Source organism: Neovison vison, chromosome 11, assembly GCF_020171115.1.
Source record: "Neovison vison isolate M4711 chromosome 11, ASM_NN_V1, whole genome shotgun sequence".
NCBI lineage: Eukaryota > Metazoa > Chordata > Mammalia > Carnivora > Mustelidae > Neogale > Neogale vison.
The window spans coordinates 87,350,133-87,374,897 of NC_058101.1; the positions used below are offsets into that span (position 1 = coordinate 87,350,133).

Consider the following 24,765-nt stretch of genomic DNA (forward strand, 5'->3'; position numbering starts at 1 on the left):
AATGACAGATTCAACACATAAATCTATGATTCATCCAACATTAACATCCACTGACTGTGAGATAATGGTTGCTTTGCTGGACTCCAAGAACAAGAAAAACCTGGTTTCCGCAGCAGAGAATCTCACAGTTTGTTTGGGGAGATCAAAATAACTACAAGTTTAAAAAAAAAAAAAAACATACAAAGAGCTAAACAAGTAAAACAGAAATCAGTGTAAAACCGTTCAAAAAGAGAAGTCACTTCTGGTGTGGTGGTCATGTTTTAATGACAAAAACAGGATTTCAATAGGTTGTGTAAGAAAAGAGGATTTTGAAATTCTGGGTGCAGAATTTTAGGGAAAATGCACAAAAAAGAGTAGAGTGGTAACAAGGATCTCAAATAAGAACAGTAGAGCGGTTGGCTACAGCAGTATGTATTCACAGGGCAGCTTCTGATTAGGCAGGGCAAGTAGGTGGCAGACAGTGTTGCTAAGTGCTGTGGCACTCTGCTTCACTTTGGGGATGGAATAGGGCTGCCAGGGTGCTCTCTGACACTAAGCAGAGGGCCTGAAACCAGCTATGAGCTGTTCTCTAGTATTATCTCTGATGGGTTGTTAGAGAGAGTCAATCTATGCCAAATTCAAATATACTGGTTCTGATTTTTAGTTTGGGGAAAATTGCCTCAAGAGATTTCATGTAGGAAGAGTACAGACATCCGAAGTGGCTATGATTTTTTCCTGTTTTCATTGTGTTGGAGAAAAGAGAGATCATGTCAGAAGGAATATTAATCAGTAAGATAGAAAATTAATTTAAGGTTCTCTCTTTATTAGCTATAATAGCATTAAGCATGGTGACTAGAACCTTGCTGAATTAATGAGACACACTGGAAGGTAATTTTTTAACCTCAAGCCGGCATTAAGACCTTGAGCTATTAGACCCAGAAAGACAGAGGCTACAAAACAAATCCAAGACACATGATTTTAGTAAAAAAAGAATAGACAGAGTAAATTAAAATGAAGTTAAAGCTTTTCAAAAACTTAGCGTGAAACGTATTTAATAAATTGCTATAAGAGAACTTTCTTGCAATAGGTTCATTAGATTACCCTAAAAATCACCATATAAAGCAGATATAATAGTCTTTAGAAAAGAACAAGAAGCAACTCATTTGTAATTTAGCTTTCAGATACATTGTCTGGTTACTGAGGCAATGGAAAACATTACCATCTTATAGCAACATCATCTAATACTTCCGTGGTAAATATAAATACTGAACAGATAAGAGGAAGAAAGAATAAAGGGACCTAACATTCATGAAACACTCTTTAAGTGTCATGCATTGTTTCTTGGTACTTTTCTATTTGCTACCTGTTTTAACCCTCAAAATGATTTCAGTCACTGAGATAACTTAAAAATGAGAAAATGGAGGTTCAACGTTCAATAACTTGCTGAAAGCACCCTGAAAGAAAAAGACTACAATTCTTTTAAAAGTCTATTCGAATGCAACACTAAAATTTTGCTTTGTTTTTCTTTTATTGCTTGTCTTGAAAGTTGAATTCTGAAATCTTGATGTATGAAATAAATGCTCTGACTGCCCATATTATTTATAAAATATGTAACTGATAACTGGCTCCTAGACATATTATCAATTTCACTTAATGAGATAATCACTAACAGGAGGATAACACCCAAATGCAAGTAAACATTCAACTCCAATTTTACAGATACTATGTATGAGCCTATGTCAGCAAATTCCTATTGAGAGAGGAAATTATATATCTTACTCGTCACCTCTGTTCCTAAGCACATGGTACATGGGTAATGGGCTGGGTTATGCCTTTCATGTGCACATATTTGTGACTGTTGATTTCCTGTTGGTGGGTAAGATAAAAATTTTCCTAAAGTAACTAAGATAAATGGATAAAAGACAAATGAAAAAACGAAGTGGAATCTGCTACAAATAACTTAAAAAACAAAATCAAAGCAAAAGAAAACAATGGGTATAACCAAAAAAGACTTATTATTTCCTCCTGAACTGAATTCCCATCTGCTTTTAAATGGCAACATGTTTTTCTATTAACTGGGAGCTACAGCCAAGAAGCCAAAAACAAAGAGGTTCTGGCCACCAGGGAGCGATGGGCGCAGTGATGGCTGAAGGATGCTACCTGCTTCAGCCTCTCCATGGAGGCTGCTTCCTAGTGACCTGACTCCCTTTCCAGTTGGCAAGAAACCTCCCTTTGGGACTCTCCTGAGAATTAAAAAAATGCTTCAGTTCTCTCTATTCCCTCTCCAGGGAAGGAAAATGGGGTAACTCACAGGGGTCTAAGAGGCCATTTAAAACACTGGGCCATGTAAACTTTTAATAAACAATGTTCACTGGGCAAATAAATAGGTTGAAAGAAAACAAATAAAAATAGGTTGAAAGAAAACATTTTTAAAAAGTAACTCCTTTAGTTCAGTCATTAAAAGTACCCATATCATTTCTAATCACTCTCTAGAGTTTTTGTCGTTTTTTTTTTTTTTTGTCGTTATTTCTTTTTTTTAAGTAAGCTCTACACCCAACGTGGGGCTTGAATTCCCGACCCCAAAGTCAAGAGTCACATGATCTACCTCTGAGCCAGCAAGGCACCCCTCTATATAGCTTTTTAATTAAAATTAAACATTAAAAAAATACAGCAGTTAAGTTTCTAAAAGACAGACACTGGTGTCAGCAATTTCCTCATCTCTGGCTCACATTCTTGTTCATGTAGCTAAGACTGTACAGTTTAAATTAATATATACTATATATTATAGATAATTCATATATATTACTTATATAATAGTGATGATACAACACTCCCGTGAAGACAACTAATTTATCAGCACTTTCATTTTACACCAAAAGTGGCCACTGAGATACTCTCTAAATTTGAAAAAGTATCTATGGCCATAGCAAGGTGTGTTGCTACAAAGTTAGAAGGTTCACCTTATGATAATGACAAAGGGAAGTCTATTTTTCCTAAATATAATTTTAAAATTGTTTTTCTTTTTCAGGTGGTTAAATGCTTGTTAAATATATACAATGTAATAGGTTCTGTGCTGAAGGATCTGCATTAGACTGAGGACTAAATCAAATTAGTTACATCAGCTGTAAAGCACTGCCTCTGCCAGAGTCAGGTGACGCAGGTTCCAGCTTGAATTTATCTTGCTGCTAACAACAACAACAACAACAACAACAACAATAAATCAAAACTAATTTTGGCTTTCAACACTGATGCACCGTTTTCATTCTGAAGGAAAGTGGTGGGGGGAAAGATCTTATATTACTTGAAGCTAAATGTTGTCGGTCTTAAATTTCCTATTTATTAATTTTAAGACTTTTAGAACTACTAAGAAATAGCTCTGAATAAAATTTCTATGAAGTTGTAATAATATATGGACTATAATTAGGACCAGGGTGGGATATACTTCCCCCACCCAATAATTATAGGACCTAAAAATGTAGTTCAAGGAGGGACAGAATTTTCTGCTACTTTTCCCTTGTGACTATTTTTAGAAGATCTGATATAAAAATTAATCAGAAATGAATGTGCTTATAATACAGATTGAGTAAGACATGTACTACATAAGAACTAGCAAGCTGGTACAATAATTCCTGGCACCAAATGAGTTTTTTCCTTTCAGCCAGACAGAACCTCATAGGCTTTGATTTTTGTTTTGCACTTCTATGCTACTACCGTGAATTACTTCAAAGTGAGAAAGGCACATTTATACCTTGCTAACTGCTCTTCCACTTCACTCAGCTCAAGTGAAAGATTTATGGTTTCTTCTCTTTGCTGCTTCCTGTAAACTGACATATATACATGATGCCAGCCCTTGGTCTCACAACAAAAACTGAATTCTAGAAATGCTGGAGCAGTCAGTTAACAGCAACTGTATGTTCATTTTAACTTAATGGACAGTCATGTCAAGAAGATGCTCATAAGGATTATTTTTTCAGATAGGACTTAAAAATGTATGTACTTCAACTGCTTCTCAAGGTACTTTCTACATGACTTTTTTTTTTCTCTCTCCCAGTGAAAATGAAAAATCTTCAGGTGGGGAAATCAAATATACATAGTTCATAGTTGAGACGAAACAATGAAGAGATTTAGATCTATTTTAGTTGTTGTTATTAACTATGACTGAATGATAGACACGGTTCAATTCTACATGTAAATTTACCTACAATTCAGAGTACACTAATGATCTATTAGGTGTTAATCTCTTTTTGGTTTTTACAGAGGACAGATTATGAACTATAGCAAGCAGACAGAATGTGGAGTTTGTATGCTGGATAATTCAGAAGAAAAATAATTTCTTACTTGAAAATATATTAATTTCCCCATACAAATCCATATTGGTGGTATTCAGAAGATATTTCTGTGTTGAGGACTACAGTCTGCCCTTTCTTGAGAAATGCATGTAGAAAAGAAGCACAATTATTTTAATGGATTTTTATTTTGTAAAGAAAAATGCAAAGCAAAAAGCTGCTAAGGAGAGGAAGAAATGTTTACCTGCTATATTTAAAAACTTTCATTATTTTCACAGAGGTCTTGCTGTTCTTATTGACAGTATACTTTCCCAGCTAAGGGTAGATTATAGGCTGTCCCTTTTACAGTTTTATTATTTATTTATTTTAAAATTTTATTGCTTTAAAAGAGCGAGAGCATGCATATGCGAGAGAGAGAGAGAGCAAGCATGAATGGGGGGAGCATCAGAGGGAGAAGCACAGTACCCACAGAGCAGGGAGCCCAATGTGGGACTCCATCCCAGGACCCTGGGACCATGACCTGAGCCAATGGCAGATGCTTAACCAACTGAGCCACCCAGACACCCTCTTTTACAGTTTTTATGAATTTTTAATATATAAGTAAATTAACATAATTTTCCAAAATGATAAAAGATGGTAATATAATCTCTCTGCCAAGTCTTGTACTTCTGAGCACTTGCATGACATCCTAATTTCATTTTTATGATCTCTATTAGAAAACAGTATGTAAAGTTGTGTTTCATTTCCATTTGACAGGTCAAGAAATCGAAGTTCAGAGAACTGTAGAATGGTTGGAAGCTGATGTATCAAGAAACCCCAAAGAAGAAACTTCTACTTCTGGTCCAATGTTCTCCCCACTATATTATGTTAATTCTCTGAAGACTACATTTTGAGAAGTGACAGAAACCAGGTAAAAACAACTGAGATACAATAGAGGCCAGTAAAATGCAATTTAATTTAGTGACCACCTGTCATATAGTGCATTTCCTGCTTGAAGATTTCTTAACATACAGTTATTTAAAACAGTTGGTATCAAGCAGTCTTTTTGCTAATGACCCCAACCCACTGCTTTCCTGCCACCAAGGTATTTTGAGCAGAACTATCTTACCTCTGCTCCTGAATATGTATCTGTTTGGAGGATGAGTTCATCCAGATCCACATCATTACTGATTGGCATAGAGTGAAACTGGAGGTTAAATATTTCCCTTCTTGTTGCTGCATCTGGTAAAGGCACATAGATGATTCTGTCAATTCTTCCAGGTCGCATCAAAGCCTATAAAGAAGATGATACCATGCAGATCACCCAAACTCAGAACTGACATTCCACATGAAAGGTACCAAAGAAAGGGGATGTCTGGAATCTCATGAATAACCTACTATTACCCATGATTAGTACATAAAACAAGTACTAGTGATTCTATCATCTATTTCAAAGATCTAAACAAATAATATTCAGAGTACTTTTGAGAATAGCAAAGCAATAATTCTGAGAGGCTTTCTGCTTCTCAGCAACTGTCAGGTCAATAAAAGATGGCTATTTTCTCTTAGGGAAATGTGTAATATGACTTATATTCATTACATCAAAAGACTTTTTTTGGAACTTCCTGCAATAACTCTTAAAATATGGGCTAAGCTGTTTTAGAGAGCCCTCAAAATAGCATAGCTCTGATCAAAGAATACTTCTAGAGTTGAAAGTAGTCAAATGAACTTCCCTCATATTTTACTAGAGGCTAATGCCTAAATTATCTTAGAGCTAATAAAATTCATCTATTCATAAAACTTTATTGAGCATGCACTATATACCAGACATTGTTCTTGGTACTAGAAAACAGCATAAGATATGTGTAAGATAGATATGTGTAAGCATAAGATAGATATGTATAAAACTGATTGTGGTGATGGTTACATATGACTATGGATATACCAAACGCCACTGAGTTGTGTATTTTAAATGGTTTAAATTTTTAATATAAATTCTATCTCAGTAAAGTTATTAAAACAGATATGGGTCTAAAATGTATATATGTATTAAGGGACTGGGGCAACTTTTAGTTGGGGTGGTGAGAGAAAGTCTCTCTGAGGTAACTTATTCAGATGTCCAAAGGAGTCAGCCTCAGAAAGATCTGGGGGAAGAGCATTCAAGGTATCAAGTACAAAGAGCAAGAATGACTAATATGTTCCAGGGAAAGAAAAAAAAAAAAAATCTGCGGTAGAGTGAATAAAGGGAAAAGAGGTAGGAATAAATTCCAAAAAATAGTCATAGGTGGATCATGAGGCCGTAAAAGACATGGTGAAGAGTGTGGATTGTATGTTAGTTGTAAAAAGATGTTATTGAGAGGTTTTAAGTAGAAGGTGAATTGGTAAGATTTACATTAAAAGATCACTCACAGGATGATGTCAAAGGTCTAATTTGTGTAACTACAGTCCCAGACGAAAAGGTAAGAGAAGATGGGCTAGAAAAAATATTTAAAGAAGAATAAGCCAGAATTTCTCCAATTTGGTAAACAAATTTACACTGTCAAGAAGCTCAGTGAATTTAAAATAAAATAAATATAAGGAAAACCACACCCAGGGGCACCTGGGTGGCTGAGTGGGTTGGGCCTCTGCCTTCAGCTCAGGTCATGATCTCAGGTCCTGGGATCGAGCCCTGCATCGGGCTCTCTGCTCAGCAGAGAGCCTGCTCCCCTGCCCCGCCCCCACCCCGCCCCGCTTGCCTCTCTCCCCTCTTGTGATCTCTGTCAAATAAGTAAGTAAAATCTTAAAAAAAAAAAAAAGAAAAAAAAGAAAAGAAAAAACCATACCCAGACACGTCATAGCAAACTGTTGAAAACCAAAGACAAAATCTTGAAAGCTGCCAGACGGAATACAGAGAACAACAATTTGAATCACCAATGATTCTCAATCAAAACAGTGAAGGGCAGAAACCAGCAGAACAACATCTTTAACGTGCTGAAAGAATAAAAATGTCACTCCAGAATTCCAGTACCAGAGAAAATATTCTTTAATGGTGAAGAAAAAATGAAGTCATTTTCAGATAAAAAAAAACAAGAAAATTTGTTTCGAGCAGAATGGCACTATAGAAAATGCTAAATGACGTTCTTCAGGTTTAAGGGAAATGACATAAGATGGAAAATTGAATCTTCAGGAAGAAATGAAGAGTACTGGAAATGAAACACTACAAAACTGTACATACTTTCCACCTCCAAAAAATTACTTTTGCTGCTGACAAAATAAAAAATGGCATTTCTTGAAAATTTAAGAGACACTCACTTATAATTAGTGAAACACAGCATATTTCTATATGTGCACTTTTGAATGAAATACCCAGAAAAAAGGTTTGATAGATATAAATACAGAAAATAAGAAAGACAGAAACTATAACATGAACATCTTCTAATTAAAAAACCAAAAAACCAAAACCCTGAAAATGCAGCTGAGACCACACGTAAAATACTATAGAAAATACAAACATCGAAACCTCATATGGGTGCATAGCGGAAATCAGGTCTTAGAGAATCAGCTTGTGCGCGCGCGCGCACACACACACACACACACACACACACGTCATGATATCCTGTGAGTAATAAACTGTGAGTAATAAATTGTCCTCTGTCTCTGACCCAAGAATCTCATGTCATTAGCCAAGTCCCCATGAAATTGTGACAGGCTAACTTCTTAGCTTTCAAATAGGGTAAAGTCTCAGAATCTTTATAGTTCTTGATACGTATGTTCCTAATAATGGAGCCTCTAAATAATATAAAGCAAAAATTGACAGGATTAAAGAGATAAAAAGATAATTCCATAATCACAATAGGAGATTTTAACTCTTGGCAATTACAGAACAACTAGAAAGCAAATCAGTAAAGATAGGAAGGACTGAGGATTTGAACAAGACTGTCAATCACTGTGACTGAATTGATAGTTATTTAATGACCACTATACCCAACAACTGCAGAATACATATTTTTTTCAAGTACACTTGGTATAATCGCTAAAATAGCTCATATGACGAGCCATTAAACAAAACTCAACAAATTCAAAAGGACTGAAATCATACAAAGTAGTGCTTTGACGCTAATAAAATAGAAATGAGTAAACAATAAGACATAGAGGAAAACCTCAAGCACCTGAAAATTAAACAACACCCAACCTAATAAGCCACAGGTCAAAGAGGAAATCATGAGGAAATTAGAAAGTGTTTTAAGTTGAATGATAATGCAAATCTAACATATCAAGATTTATAGAATATACTTAAAAGCAGTACTAGAGACACATTTATAAGTTTTTTTTAAAAAAGATTTTATTTATTTATTGGACAGACAGAGATCACAAGTAGGCAGAGAGGCAGGCAGAGAGAGAGGAGGAAGCAGGCTCCCTGCTGAGCAGAGAGCCCAATGCGGCTTCTCGATCCCAGGATCCTGGGATCATGACCTGAGCTGAAGGCAGAAGCTTTAACCCACTGAGCCACCCAGGCGCCCCAAACTTATAACTTTAAATAGTAGGAGTGAAGTCCAAAATTAATGACCTAAGGTTCAAGAGTAAGTACAAGAAAGGAAATAATAAAGATGAGAGCAGAAATCAATTAAATAGTTAACAAACAATAGAGAAATTGAAAGTCAAGGGTAATTTTCTGGAAATACTTTTTAAAAAAGATTTATTTATGTATTTCAGAGAGAGAGAGAGAGTGAGTATACATGTGGGGAGAGGCAGAGAGAATCTCCAAGCAGATTCCACACTCAGTGTAGAGCCCAACATTGGGCTTGTCCTCATGACCCATTAGATTATGACCTGAACCAAAATCTGGAAAGATTTTAAAAAACTGATTAAATTCTAACTAGATTGAACAAGGATAAGAGTGAAGAAATCACCAACATCAGAAATGGAAGAGAAGTTATCACTACAGATCTACAGATAGCAACAAGAATAGTAAGAGAACACTGTGAACAACTTTATGACAATAAATTCAATAACTTTGATAAAAAATAAGTTTCTTTAAAAATCCAGTTACCAAAATGGACACAAAATGAAAAAACAAAATAAAAAGGACCCTATATTTATATTTTTAAATGGAAATGAATTAATAAAAAATTTAATTTATTATGAGTTTTACACCAAAAAACTCTAGGCCTAAATGGTTTCAGTTCTGAATTCTACCAAAGCAGAAATAACAGTAAGATTGTACAACCATTTCAGAATAAAGAAAAGGGAACACTTTCCAAGGTCCAAGTCTTTATGCAAAGGCAAAAGGCAAAACACAAAAGACAAAAACTGGCAGGGGGAAAGGAAATATAGAACTTGGAAGAGGAAAAAGTAAAACTATCCTCATTTGCAGATGCCATGATTGTTTATGTAGAAATACTAAGGAACCTACAAAACTACTAGCAAGATTACAGAATACAAGTTTATTATAAAAATTGTATTTTACATATTAAACAGTAAATAGAAAATGAAGTTTTAAAAATCCACTTGAGAATATATAAAAAGAATAAAATGTAAAAGGCAAAAATAAAATTAATATAACACTTTACTGGAAACTAGAACATTATTGAGAAAAATTAAAGACCTACATAAAGAGAGATATACCATGTTCATGAAGTAGAAGACTCAATATTAAGATATTCATTCTTTCAAATTTATCTATAGACTCAGTGCAATTCCAATAAAAATTTCATAAGAGCTTTTTGAAAAAAACCTGACAAACATTATAAAATTCCCATGGAAATGCAAATGAGAATAGTGAAAGCAAGTCAAAACAAAAAAGCTGAAGGACTTACACTACTTGATTTCAAAACTTGTAATGCTAAAAAAATCAAGACAGTGTGATAAGGTCCAGGGGATATAAATATAGATCAACAGAATAGATAAGGGAGTCCATAATGGTTTTTATTTTTACAGCATCCAACTAGGAAAGGAAAGCATAAAAATAATGCTGTAACAACTAGATACTCTTATTTATTTATAAAAAACATTTATTATTTAATTGATTTATTTTTGAAGATTTTACTTATTTGTCTGAGAAAGAGAGAACACACAAGCAGGGGAAGCAGCAGGCAGAGGGAAAAGCAGGCTCCCCCCTAAGCAAGGAGCCCCTTCTGGGACTCAACCCCAGAACCCTGGGATCATGACCTGAGCCAAAAGCAGATGCCTAAGCAACTGAACCACCCAGGAGTACCTTATTATTTTATTTTAGGGAGTGAGAGAGCAAATAAAGAAGGAAGGGACAGAGGGAAAGGGAGAGAGAGTCTTAAGGAGACTCTGTGCTGAGCGTGGAGCCCACTTGGGTGCTCAATCTCATGACCCTGAGATCATGACCTCAGCTGAAACCAAGAGTTGCATGCTTAACCAACTATGCCACCCAGGCGCCCCTCAGTACTCATTTTTAAAATGAACACTGATCCTTACTTGACATTTCAAAAATTAACCTGACATGGATCATAAAATTCAATGTATGAGCTAAAACTACAAACTTCTAGAAGTATAAAAAATTAACTGGTCTTTAAAAAATTAAATTTTTTTCTCTTCAAAAGATACCTTTAAGAAAATAAAAAGGCAAGCTACACACTGGGATAAAATGTCAATAGGCATAACTGACAAAAAAATTTTGGATCCAAAATATACAAAGAAACCTTAAAAATAAAATAATAAGAACACAACCAAGAGAAATTGGGCAAAAAATTTGAACAGAATTTCATAAAGGAAACTATATGGTTGGGAAGTAAGTAAATGAAAAGCTGCTCAACATCACTAGTTACCAGATCAAAGCAAATTTAAATCACAATGTGATGACATAATTACATTCTTATAAAAATGACTAAAATTAAAGACACTGACAATACCAAAGATTGAAAAAGGATAAGGAGCAATAAGAACTCATACAGTGTTAATGGGAATATAAGATACAATTACCACTTTGGAAAACTGTCAGTTTCTTAAAAGGTTAAACATTTCCCACCATAACAACCTAGCTACTCTACTCTTAGGTATTTACTCAAGAGGAACAAAAACATATACCCAGACTTGCACATGGATGTTCATAGCAGTTTTATTCACAATAGCCCTAAACTAAACAACCCAAATGTCCACCAATTCATGCATGGATAAACAAAGTATGTATATACATATAAGTGAACACTACCTGGCAATAAAATGAATGAACTATTGATACACTTAACAACATGCATGAGGTCTCAAATCATTTTATTGAGTTAAAGAAATTAGATATGAAAGAATACACGTTACATAATTCCATTTACCTAAAATACTAGAAAAAGCCAATCTAATCTATAATTACGAAAAGCAGACCAGTGGTAGTTTGGAACCTGGGGCAGAAGAAAAGATGGGTTACCAAGTGAGCAGAAGTAATGTTTTGGGGTTGACTGAAATAGTCTCTACCTTGATTGCAAAGGTGGTGACACAGGTTTACATATATATATATATATATATATATATATATATATATATATATATTTTATTTATTTGACACAGAGAGAGAGAGAGAGAAATCACAGGTAGGCACAGAGGCAGGCAGAGAGAGGGGGGGAAGGAGGCTCCTTGCTGAGCAGAGAGCCCAACGTGGGGCTCGATCCCAGGACCCTGAGATCATGACTTGAGCCGAAGGCAGAGGCTTAACCCAGGCACCCCCAGGTTTACGTATGCTTACATTAATTGTATACTTTAAATGATGCAGTTTATTATGGCATGTAAATTATAAATAAAGTTGATTTAAAAAGCAGTAACTTGTATTTGTTAGAGTCTCGGTATTTCTCAATCAATCATTAAATTCAAGGCCATTGGAGATGTTCTCAGATGATCTCTACTGTAAAGATTACCTCCTTCAACTAAGCAGTTTGAAAAAAGTCACACAGAAGTGGTCAACTAAAAAAAAAAGAAGTGGTCAATAAGAGAAGGAATACTTACTTAATAACAGATCAATTTTTATGATTTGGCCATGAGGACAGATTGGCAGATATCACCAAGCATTTCAATACTATAGTCAACTCATTCTCTTTTAAAAATTTACTTTATCATGCTTATGTTTAGAGTTCTAAATAGACTGTTAAAGTTCATGGGATCAATTCCATTATATCTCATACCAGTGCTTCATAAAACATTCCAGTAAATGTTAACAGATGTAATATAGAAAAGGCTTTTCTTGTTAAATAAGATTTGGGAAACAACGGGTAGAAGCAAAATTAAACAGCTTGGCTTCCATATGCAAAAATTTTTGGAACCCATACTAATAAAAATTTCCAAGAGAAGTCTACAGTAGTATATACAAATATTATCCCAAATTCTAATCAAACATCTCAAAAGTTAATATTCCATTTTCACTTTGGAAAATGCTGGTGTGTACGTTTTGCATATGTCTCAATATCTATAATACGGTGAATGATATAATAATAATTATATAAATTATATTATATAATAATTATATATTATATAATTATATAAAATATAATTATTAATAATTACATTAATAGAAAACTATTAATTCTTAAGTTATGTATAAATTGGCAAGCAAAAAGTCAATTAATAAAGACACAGAAAAGGTAACTTCCTTTGTTTAAAAATGACTGTTTTGGGGTGCCTGGGTGGCTCAGTGGGTTAAGCCTCTGCCTTCGGCTCAGGTCATGATCTCAGGGTCCTGGGATCAAGCCCCCCATTGGGCTCTCTGCTCAGTGGAGAGCCTGCATACCCCCTCTCTCTGCCTGCCTCTTTGTCAAATAAATAAACTCTTTAAAAAAAAACAAAAAAAAGGACTATTTTGGGGCACCTGGGTGGCTCAGTGGGTTAAGCCTCTGCCTTTGGCTCAGGTCATAATCTCAGGGTCCTGGGATCAAGCCCCGCATGGGGCTCTCCGCTCAGTGGGGAGCCTGCTTCCCCACCTCTCTCTGCCTACTTGTGATCTCTGGCTGTCAAATAAATAAATAAAATCTTAAAAAAAAAAAAAAAGACTGTTTTAATTATTTAATTATCTGTACCCAACATTAGTACATTAGGTAAAAATGATGCATGATCAGCTTCCTTGAAATGTACTTAATTAAGTTTTAAACCTGCATTTCAATTATGGGGAATTACTTCTCCTCTACCTAACAACATATATAGGATTCAGTAAACTAGAATGATTCCAGTAAATGTATGTTTTCAAATTATTAAAAGTATTAGTTAAGGCAAATAACATTAATGTTTATATAGCTCTTAAGAATCTATAAACCACTTTTCACAGACTGTATTTTACTTAATATTTCTCCAAATCCTGTGAAGTAGTTATTGTCATATACCTATTAAGAAACAGAGAATGAAGCCCTGGAACATACAATAAAAGGCAGAAGTAGGCTGAATGTTGAATCAGTCCTCTTTTTACTTTACTATCCTATCAGTATAATGACAACAGTATAGACGGACAAATGAAAAAAATTCTTGTTCTTGAAATATGATATACATAGCAAAAGAAATTTAAATAATTCTTGCATCAAAAAAAAAATTATGTAACTACTTTGGGCCAGGCCCTGTTTTAGGTGCTGGGGAAATAGCTGTAAATGGTTTGGTTATTTTTTAAAGTTGAAGTTATCCTTTTCACCCTTATGGGAAAACTCATATTCTAGGCTATTTTAAAATTTCCTTTCCAATAGATCAACAACACAGCAAAGGATATAGAGCACACACGTCATCTAAGTTATTGGAACAACACTCAGCATGTATCTAGGTGCACCCCGTTCCTCCCCCCACCACACAAGTTGTAACTGTCCCTGGGCAGTGCAGGTTGAGTATACTTCAATGATTGTAACGTCTGGGCCAACAGCCAGCTGGTCTTTTTCTGGTCTGATCTTGTCAGTGAAAGTTAGCTTAAAAAATAGTAGGAAAGAGCTTTCCTTCCTGTAGAACCCTGAATGAGTTAACACCCTTCCTAGAATTTCTTTAAAAATACTGTTCTGGGATATTAGGGTGGAAGAATGCATTCTGAATGATGGCATGTTCTGTTATTTTAAAATCAACATATGACAACTCTCAATGAAAAAACAAGACAACCCTTCCTAATACTACTCTGAGCCCTTCTAGCCCTAAGGTCATAGATACTGTGGCTACTACCTTAAAACTCTACTTAAAAATATCATAGGGCAAACCGCCTTTTCAAGATAACTTATTCAAGACCTTGGCAAGTCCCTACATCTCAGGCCTGGTTTCTTCATGTGTGAGAAGGTGATTCTTTACTCAGAGAGGGCTGTGTACATCTGACAAGAATTCTCCTCAAAATATACAGATGAAGAAATATCCTTCCACAATTCTGTTAAATAATTCCATAAAGTTCACTTGAAATCTTTTGGTGCACCCAGGACTACAAATTATTACATGACCTATTAAATGGGACTTCCAACCCTGATTCTAGGACTCCACTATAGTATCTTTCTGAAGGAAATGCCCACAGCTTATGTTACATGGTAATTACCGAAAATGTGTTGTTTTTTTAGTTGATTATACCAATTAATTAAATTAATACCATTATCTTTTCTTTTCGGACCTTTCCAAAAAGGACTTAAAAGCATTTCTGGTATTTCGTATTAAGGATTCTTAATGATTCAACTCTATTACCACAGTTATAGGGCAGCTTTTTAAAATAAAATTCTGCAATTTGACACTTGTAATTTCATATTCTATCAAATGTTTAAATCTAATTTAGTTGGTATAGAAATACTTGTTCAGACCAAGGTATTAAAACAGACACTTTGAAAAATCAGATCCCATGGCTCTCATTTATTTTGAATGATCAACAGGGTGTGTATGTGATGGTAGGGAGTGCCTTCCTCTAGGAAAGACATTTTACTCTAATTACATTAGACATTACTCTAATTACATCTTTACATTTTACTCTAATAAAAATATATCAGTGTATCATGATGCATGGAGAAAACAGATCCGGAAACTGGGAAGAGAGGTGGATCCTTGGTAACAGCTCTGATTTACTTAAAAGAAACCCTGAAATTATTCTAGGCGGCTCCCTTTCCTTCTAAATTTGACGGATAGGCAGTAGGCATGGTTAATGCTACTTCTTAATTCCATCCTGAAATGGTCATCTCTCCTCCATCTTCTTTATTACATATTTATGTGTTTGTTTACTGTCCATCTTTCCCAACAGGCTGTAGGCTGTATATAATGGCAGGGGTCATATTCTTTTATTCAACACTGTAGACTTGGCAACAGCACACAGAAGGCACTCAATGAATCAAGGCAACACAATCTCTTGTCTAGAATATCATAACTGTCTTGCTAGTTGTTTTTTCTGCATGGAGTCTAATTCTTTCCTTCTTCTTCCTCCCCTAATCTACATCACTGCAAAAGTGATCTTTTTTTTTTTTTTTAAAGATTATTTATTTGACAGAGAGAGAGACAGAGACAGGTAGAAGGAAAGGGAGAAGCAGGCTCCCCGCTGAGCAAAGAGCCTGGTGGGCGCGGGGCTCCATCCCAGAACCTGGGGATCATGCCCTGAGCTGAAAGCAGACATTTAACGGACTGAGCTACCCAGGTGGCCCAAAAGTGATCACTCTTATACTGCAAATACAGTAACCTATTTTATAACCATCTAATGGCACCTTAAGGGCAAGAGTCAAATTCATAGACTTTCAAGGCCTCTATAATTTTGATAAAACTCTCCTACCTTATCTGCAGTTCCTTAAGCACACCTGAGCACTCCCAGTTAGCCAAAATCACCATGCTACTGCTCTCTACCACCTTGTCCTCACACATATTTCTCTCTCTGTTCAGAATATTTTATCTCCTTGTCTGACAAGTTCTACTTTTCTCAATTCACAGCCTTTTCATAATAGAGTAAGGAGAACTTACAGCAACATGCTTGCTCTCTTTAACAGAAACCTGAAAAAGGAATCACTAAAAGAGAGGAGACCCTAGAACATGCCTATATTTATCAAATCTTTCCATGTGTTGGCCCACATTACTCAGGCTAGAGATGGACATAGTTGACTTCTAGAAAATTTTTTTATCTTTGACTTTAGCTGTTATCTTTAAGAATTTTTATTTCCAACTTTATTGAGGAATAATTGACAAATACAATTGCATATATTTTAGTGTACATGATTTGACATACACATACATTATGAAATGATTACCAAGATCAAAGTAATTAACATACCCATCAATATATCCAACAAAGTGAACTCAATTATGTATATAGTGAGAACACTTAAGATCTACTCTCAGTAAATTTCAAGTACACAACACCTTATTTTTAACTATACTCACTATGCTGAACATCAAATCCTCAGAACTTACTCATCTTATATTTGAAAGTGTACTCTTTGACGAAATTGTCCCCATTTCTCCATAGCCTCTTGGTAAAAACCATTCTACTTTTGGTTTCTAGAAATCGTGTGTGTGTGTGTGTGTGTGTGTGTGTGCTAAGATTACACTGTACGTGATACCATACAGTATTTGTCTTTCTCTGTCTGGTTTATCTCACTTTAGCTACTATCTTTTAAGGCTTGAAGTTCTCAATGTTTCAGGGAATACGATTTTATAATATATTTTATGTAATTCAGTAATTCAAAAGTTTAATCAGACTGAAGGAAGAATAGCTTTAGAGACTAAAAAAATAAGCAATATTTTGCAAAACCCATTCAATCCCTTACAAGAAACACTCTTCATTATATTATTTGGTAATTAAACTTTGAGACAATGAGGAAAAAAATATAAAAAGTATACTTAAGTTGGGGAAACAGCTGATGAACAGGTATCAGGAAACCTAAACGGATTTTATATAAAATTTGAAAAAGAAAATCTTGGGGCACCTGGTTGGCTCAGTCATTGAGCATTTGCCTTTGGCTCAGGTCATGATCCCAGGGTCCTAGGATTGAACCCATCATCGGGCTCCCTCCTCAGCGGGAAGCCTGCTTCTCTCTCTCCCACTAACTATCCTACTTGTATTCCCTCTCTTGCTGTCTCTCTCTCTCTCTGTATCAAATAAATAAATTAAAAAAAAAAAAAGAAAAAAAAATCTTAACTATCCACATATTTTGAAAGTAACTAAAAAACACTGATTGATAAACTTTTTTGTGCAAAGCACTATTAACAATACAAAGAAGGGTAATACTTGGCCCTTACTTTTCAGATATTAACATATTAAAAGTGGAAAACACTCAACATACAGAGTTAAGTACAAGTTTTAATCAACAGGCTAAGATAGTAGCACAAAAGATGACAGAATACATGAACAATTGCCACATTAACTAAAAATTTAAGGATGAGAATTAAATTGGAACTTGACAAATGCTGTGATACTAAAAACCAATCATTTTAATGAGATAAATTCAGCAACATTTACCTAATTGATACATATTTTAATTTTTATTTTATTTTTGTTTTTTAAAAAGATTTATTTATTTTTGAGAGGGAGAGAGGAGAGAGAGAGAACAAGCAGGGGGAGGGGCAGAGGGAGCAGCAGACTTCTTGTGGGGCTGGGAGACCGTCATGGGACTCCATCCCAGGACCCTGGGACAATGACCTGGGCCGAAGGCAAATGCTTAACTGACTGAGCCACCCAGGCGCCCCTATAAAACATTTTTAGAAAGACAGAAATAGCTGAGAGGAATATGCTAGAGATCAAGATCAATGACAGTTAAAATAAGCAATAGGCTCTGTTGATCCAAGGAAACCAATTTTTAGAATTCTTTTATAGCTTTTAGCTTAGTAACTCTTTTTATAAGAAATAACTTGACATCTTTTAATTTTACAGTATAACTGAGTAAGTAGTAATGATATATATTTATACTGTGCTCATCATCATTTACATAAGTAACCCTTTTGAGATGGTATATTTGATACCATGGGGAATGTAATCTATGGGAGAAAGAAACGGTTTACAAAAAGAAGTGAGACTTTTTATTTGTATTTTTAAAAACACAAAATCACTATTGGTGCAGTAGTAATGTCTAAGCTTAAAATTAAATGATTACATCTGGCTCAGAAAATGGAAAGTGAGAATTTTAGAGGAGTTAAAATTAGTTGACTTAACACTTTGGAAAAGAGGCACTTCAAATTTCCTTTAAAAAATCCAGAAACACTTCCCTGATCTGAATAAGCTGGACCTTAAATGGCAATCAGGGGAAATTTACTGGGCTGAGAAGGTAGGAAAAGGCCAAACAAATACTCTGCACAAATAATAAAGGTACAGCAATGTAAACACCATTCCTGAGAAGGAAAAAGTTTTAGTGAGGTCACAAGGTAAGAGAGACCTTCCCAACTGCTACACAGGGAACAGATTACAGTAAGATTCTGCTTCCTTCAGTGCTCAGGTGGGCCAGAAGCCCAGAGAAGCCAGAGACTCCAGGGAGTCAGACAGTGACTTTATCTGGTTATTTTTCCACACGTGACAGGTCACAAAACAAGTTTAAGAACTGGCGAAGGATTCTTGAAAACGTGGGGATATGAAAGTAGGTGAAGTAAAAACAAACAAAAAACAACTCCAGGGGTATGATTATATACATACAGTGGGTGATGTCAAGGACTGTGGTCTTTATCTTAAAGCCCATAGGAAACCATGGAAGGTCTTTAATCAAGTGAAGGACAGGCTCAATTTTTGTTTAAGAAAGTAAACAATTCTGGCAGCAGTGTGGAGGTGGCACAGGAATGAAGTGTAGCTTCCAGTTAGGAAGCTAATACAATCTTGAGGTCTTAAATTAGAACATGAATAATAACACAGGCAGTGAACCTGTAAAGGACGATTTAAGAAATATCTTTGAAGTAAAACTGCCTGAAGTCTTCAACTTATTATTAGACATTTCCCCCTTTGACAATGCCTCTCCATTTTGCAAAGGAAGATAAAGATAAAGCAGGAATTTATTTTTGATAGATTTGTATTTGTATTTTGCAAAGAGAACAATACTTGCCCAATTAAATCTGGATCTTCTAAGCAGTTTTTCAACTGCTGGAAATGCTTTTTTAAGACAACATTTCAATTCATATTACAGCTACTTACAATATCCAGTTACTCCTAGAGTTGCAGGAGTTTTTAGCACTCCGTTTGAGGCTTCACAGAGCAATTCAATTCCACAAACATATGCCGAGTATCTACTTATGTGCCAGGCACAGGATTAGGCACTAGGGTTACAATGTTCTTTGTTCTTGGGAAAATAATTCTTTTAAAAAGGATTTCTGTATGACAACATCCAAGCATGTGTTTGTATGAAAACAAATAAGTCAGTTGGTCTGTAGGCTGTCTGTCTAATGTTGGGCTTGCTCAGTTTTGTAAAGACCCGCAGTGCCATGCAAGAAAAGACTTGATGCCTTTGACAGCAGGGGTGCGGAATGAACCATGATACCTGGCAGACCCTGATGAATACAAAAGAGTAAAGAAAAGAGAACAACATCAATACATACACACACACTCACAAGTTCTTTTACTAGAATGTTTTTCATCCGTTTCTATTCAAAAGGCCCCAAACAGTATTTAACTAGAACTAATCTTAATTTTTCCTCTTATTAAAACTGTATTTGCTTTTTGATAAACTACAGAGAAAAACTGAAAACAATGCAGTTAATCTTTGGAAGATCTCTATAAAATTCCATCTTTTAAAAGTTCTCCACAGGGGGCACCTGGGTGGCTCAGTGGATTAAAGCCTCTGCCTTCGGCTCCAGTCATGATCTCAGGGTCCTGGAATCGAGCCCCATGTCGGGCTCTCTGCTCAGCGGGGAGCCTGCTTCCTCCTTTCTCTATCTGGCTGCCTCTCTGTCTGCTTGTGTCAAATAGATAAATAAAATCTTAAAAAAAAAAAAAAAGTTCTCCACAGGATGGAAGGATGGGGAATAGACTTCCTTACATGTATACATTGATTTTTATGGTATTTAAATGTCAACAAACCCATAGTCTCTAAACAGGGGTGAACGGTGAGGCGCGGTGGGGATGGGGAAAAATCCTCTGTCCCCTGCTTCTTTTCTAGTATCATTTCCCATTACTTGGCCCCTCCCTGCCCTTTACCTTCTGCTAATATCAAACTCCTTACAGTTCCCTGTCTGTTGCACATATTAATTACAAGATTTGTTTACATACTCTAATGTCTCCATTGGACCATAAGGTATTCAAGGGATATAACATTTTTCCAAATTAAAAAAAAAAATCAGTTCATCAAAATGTAAAGTGATCTATCTGCAGACACCTAGCTACCAGATGCAGACACACGCAGACAAGAAATACGTAAGATAGCAGGTTGTACCAAAAATACATTGCTGAGAATATGAATTTTCTGGATAGTTGGATTTTTTTAGCTAACTATATAAAAATCATTTTTAAAAATAGCAATCTTCTGACGTACACTATATACAATGGATGATATGTTAAATATAAGTGAAACTTTTCTTGTTGATTCAGTTTTCCACCTCTCTTATGATTAAACATTTTTTGGTGCTAAAGGAAACTGTTAAGGATAGAGAGGTAGCAAGACAGGTTTATGCAGCGTGACTTGAAGGGACACCACAGGACCGATGGGACTGACTGTTGAACAGCACTATAGAGCTGGACAGACTGCCTCCTTGTCCACACTTGTAGGGTTCATGATTTTTCTACAGTCACTAAGCTGAACACTGCTGTTTCCTTGCCTCCCTCACCAAATGGACTGATCATTTTTTTCCCCTCCTGCCAACATCTCAATTTTTAGGGTATAAAATATCCAAGAATAGGAAGTTCTTTCTTTTCTGTTAAACATTTATTTAGTTGAGAAAGAGCAAGTGCATCCGTATGTGGGTGGAGGGGTAAAGGGAGACACTCTCGAGCAGACTGCCTGCTGAGGCAGAGCCCCACGTGGGCCCGATCTCATGATCCATGAGATTCTGACCTGAGCAGAAACCAAGAGCCAGATGCTCAATTGAGCCACCCACACGCCCCTGGGAAGATATTTCTTATCAATCCCAACATCTAAGAGTGCAGGGATGTTTTACCCTTTTTCTTTGCCCCCTTTTTGGGGAATAAAACTTATCTGGCTGGTGCTGGTCCACTTCTGAGCTCTGTGACTATTAGTACTACATCCGGTTTGGCTATTCATTGCACTTTCTTCTTCCTTGTCTAGCATACCTTTTCTTTTTTATCTTGTCTTTGATAATACATATTATAGGGCTTTCTTTTTATTTAATTTTTAACTCTTTGAGAATTCAAAATTCTGGCTCTATTTCTTACTAATTGAATTTTAATATAGTAGTTTTCAGCACTCACATGCAGTAACCAGAAGCATCTGAGCTAGAGACCACTGCATAATTCTGGCTCTGTGAGACATGTGGGATGGGACCATACAGTTTGGTAAACTACACTCCATGGGCCAAATCTATCCCATCTCCTGTTATTATAAATAAAGTTGCATTGGAACCCAGCCATGTTCAGTCATTTAAGGATTATCTATGGCTGTTTTCACTCTAGGACAGCAAATCTGAGTAGTTGCAGCTGATAACTGATATAAACTGATATCTGATAATGAATGTAGATTGCAAAGCCCAACATTTTTACTATCTCGGTCTTTACAGAACAAGTTTCCAAATCCCTTACGATAGTGATCAATCCTTCATCCCTCCCTTCCTTCTTTTATTCCTCCTTCTCTCCCTCCCTCCCTCCTTTCTTTTAAAGATTTTAATTATTTATTTGAGAGAGCAAGAGAGCGCACAAGCAGGGGGAGTGGCAGGCAGAGGGAGAGGGAGAAGCAGGCTCCCTAGTGAGTAGGGACCCCGATGTGGGGCCCAATCCCAGGATCACAGGATCATGACCTGAGCTGACCTTAAGCCACTGAGGCCCCTACAGTAGTGATTCTTAATCCTTAGTGGGCATTACAATCACCTGCTGAACTCCTGAAAAGTAGGTTTCCTTGAGGTTCTTTCTCCAGAGATTTTTATTCAATCAGCCCAAGTCCAGGGAAATTATTTTCCCAAAGCTCAAGTGACTCTAATGTGCATTCAAACTACTGCTCAGGATTTCTCAAACCTCAGCATGCACAGGAATCATCTGATTTATCCGTTATCCAGGAGAGTCCCGTGAGAATTTACACTCCATTTGGACTTACAACTTCTGGAAAGAGAGAGCAGAACTCTGTGTATTGATTAAGTGTGCCTGCTGACTCTGAGGCAGGGAGTCTTTAGACTCCATTTTGAGAACTAGGGCTTATCGAGATTGCTTTGATAAAGCCTCACAGGTATATCTGAACAGGCCCATGCCCCAGTAATGAATCAAGTCATTCTAATTACTCTTAAGCCTCAGGTTCTCATCTGTAAAATGGGGCTTATTCTCTACCTGATTTGCCTATCTCATAAGCTTGCTATGAAAAGTTCTCTATGAGATTTGTCAGTCTCTAATTCCCTGACCAAATTCAGATAATATTGCTTTTGGAAGATTCAGATTACATCTGATATGGACTTCTAAAAAACTCAGATAATCAACATAATAATAAGCAGATATCACATAATAAGCATATAATGCATATACCATAATTTGAACACTATTTCAAGTATAAAAACAAGACATAACCAAGAATTGTGTCAATGACTTCCTGAAATCAAACCTGGATAATGAAGGGTTTCCAGAAAGCTGGTCACATACTATAGTGATTACACAGTGGCTCCTAGGTTGGAACACAAATGTAGCTAAATCCTTTTCATTGTCCAGAGGATTTCACTTACCTAAGGGTTCTTGGATAGGCTTAGGGAAAGGACTGCCTGTAAACCTTTGAAATTGTAAGCCAAATTTTGCCTGCAAATTTTTTCAGATGAGTATATCAGATTCCCCAAAGAATCTACTCTCCAAAAGAGAATAAAGGCAGTCATTTACCCTAAGCTTCTATGCCCCAAGATCTGGGTCATATCAGCTCATTATGAGAACTTCTAATGGTGAGGAAAAAAGTCTGTTGTGAGTTATTTCCAAATGTTGGTGTCCTGGTTTAAAACAAACCCATTTAAAAAAGAAATCTTTGGTTTTCCTTTATTTCTGGTGTTTTCTAAACAAAGTAGGTAAAGAAACTAATAATAATTTTTCCATTTCAGTAAAAGTAACAATATTTAAAATAAAATTTTTTAATGTGCCAGAAAAGTCTCAGTTTCATTGCTATTAAATACAAGCAAAAAAGGAATTTGATTATCCTGTGGGAGTATGTTTTTATGGTTCCTGGCCATTGAAAACAGCAGCATTTTCTCACATGGCCAAGTCCAAATGTAAGTAGGGACCTGACATTGCTCAGACATCTCATTATTCAGTCACATCAAATAGTTGACACACCCAGAATAACCTGGATTCCACACCATGTTTACCCTATCTTTAGCAAAGAATTCACTGGCTATGGTCTTTCCAAACACTCTGGAGTTATAAAAAGAAGTCTAACTTGCTTCTTTAGTAAGTGTTCATCTGTAACTAGTACAGTAGACAATTGAGTTTGAAAGTTACATCATGTTATTATCACCTTTGGAAGACACTGTCTCCTAAGGACTGCTGTCTCCAAACATCTGTGATCACTCATTCATATTATTAAAATTAACTTGAGCACTTACCCCAACAGTTCTATATTTATTCAAAAAGCATATATATGTCCCTGTATTAATACATTATGTATATTATCTCACACACACATACTTTTTTTTTTGACTGTTCATAGCAGCTTTACCTATGATTATAAATATCTCAACAACCCATATTTCCATTCACAGGTGAATGCATAAGCAAATTGTGGTAACACATTTTTTAAAAAGAATGTTACAGAGGCATCTGGGCTGCCTAGATTGGTTAAGCATCTGACTGTTGATTTTGGCTCAGGTTGTCATGTCAGGGTTGTGAGACTGAGCCCTGCCTTGGGCTCATGGTCAATGTGGAGTCTGCTTAGGATTATCTCCCTCTCCCTCGGCCCCTCCCTGGCCCCATATTCTCCCACTTGTGTGCTTGCTCTCTTTCATAAATAAATTAATAAATAAATAAATGAATAAAATGCTACATAAAACAATCATGAATACAAGTTTCTAGTATTTTCTTCCCTTACCCTATGGTAAGTATGAATCTTTAGAGATCTCACTCCTAAGTAATAGGCAGCATATATCAAAGGGTATGGGTCTATCTCGTATTTCAGAGAACCAAATCCTAATCTACCTATTATAATATCCCCAAGCTATGGTTAAGAAGCAATGGAGAGGCCGTTCTAGGATAATGATGATGATGGTGACAATGACAAACAGTAGCTTCAACGTGAAAAGTACTCTATGCCTAACACTTTCCTGAGTCCTTTATATAAGCTAACTTGTTTAATCCTCAAATGCGAGTTAGGTATTATTAGTCCCACCTTACAGATAACAAAAGTGAGAGAGCAGAGGTTAAGGAACTTGCCTAAAGTCATACAGCTAGCTATTAAGTAGTAGAGTCAGGAGCAGTACATGAGCAGTCTGGCTGTGGAGTCCACACTCAGCCACTCCCCCGAGATACACCTGACTTCAGATTCATAGTCAAAAATAAAGCAAAGATTATACTGTAAACAGAAGTCAG

General features: G+C 35.9%; 1 protein-coding gene across 1 annotated transcript in view; it reads right to left on the reverse strand.

The window, feature by feature from the left end:
- The window catches only part of SPATA5 (spermatogenesis associated 5), a 352,343-nt gene that overhangs the window by 60,919 nt on the left and 266,659 nt on the right, over positions 1-24,765 (reverse strand). The window contains exon 15 of the mRNA XM_044224059.1: positions 5,374-5,538. Coding sequence (XP_044079994.1) covers positions 5,374-5,538 — 165 coding nt within the window. The remainder of the gene's footprint in view (positions 1-5,373; positions 5,539-24,765) is intronic.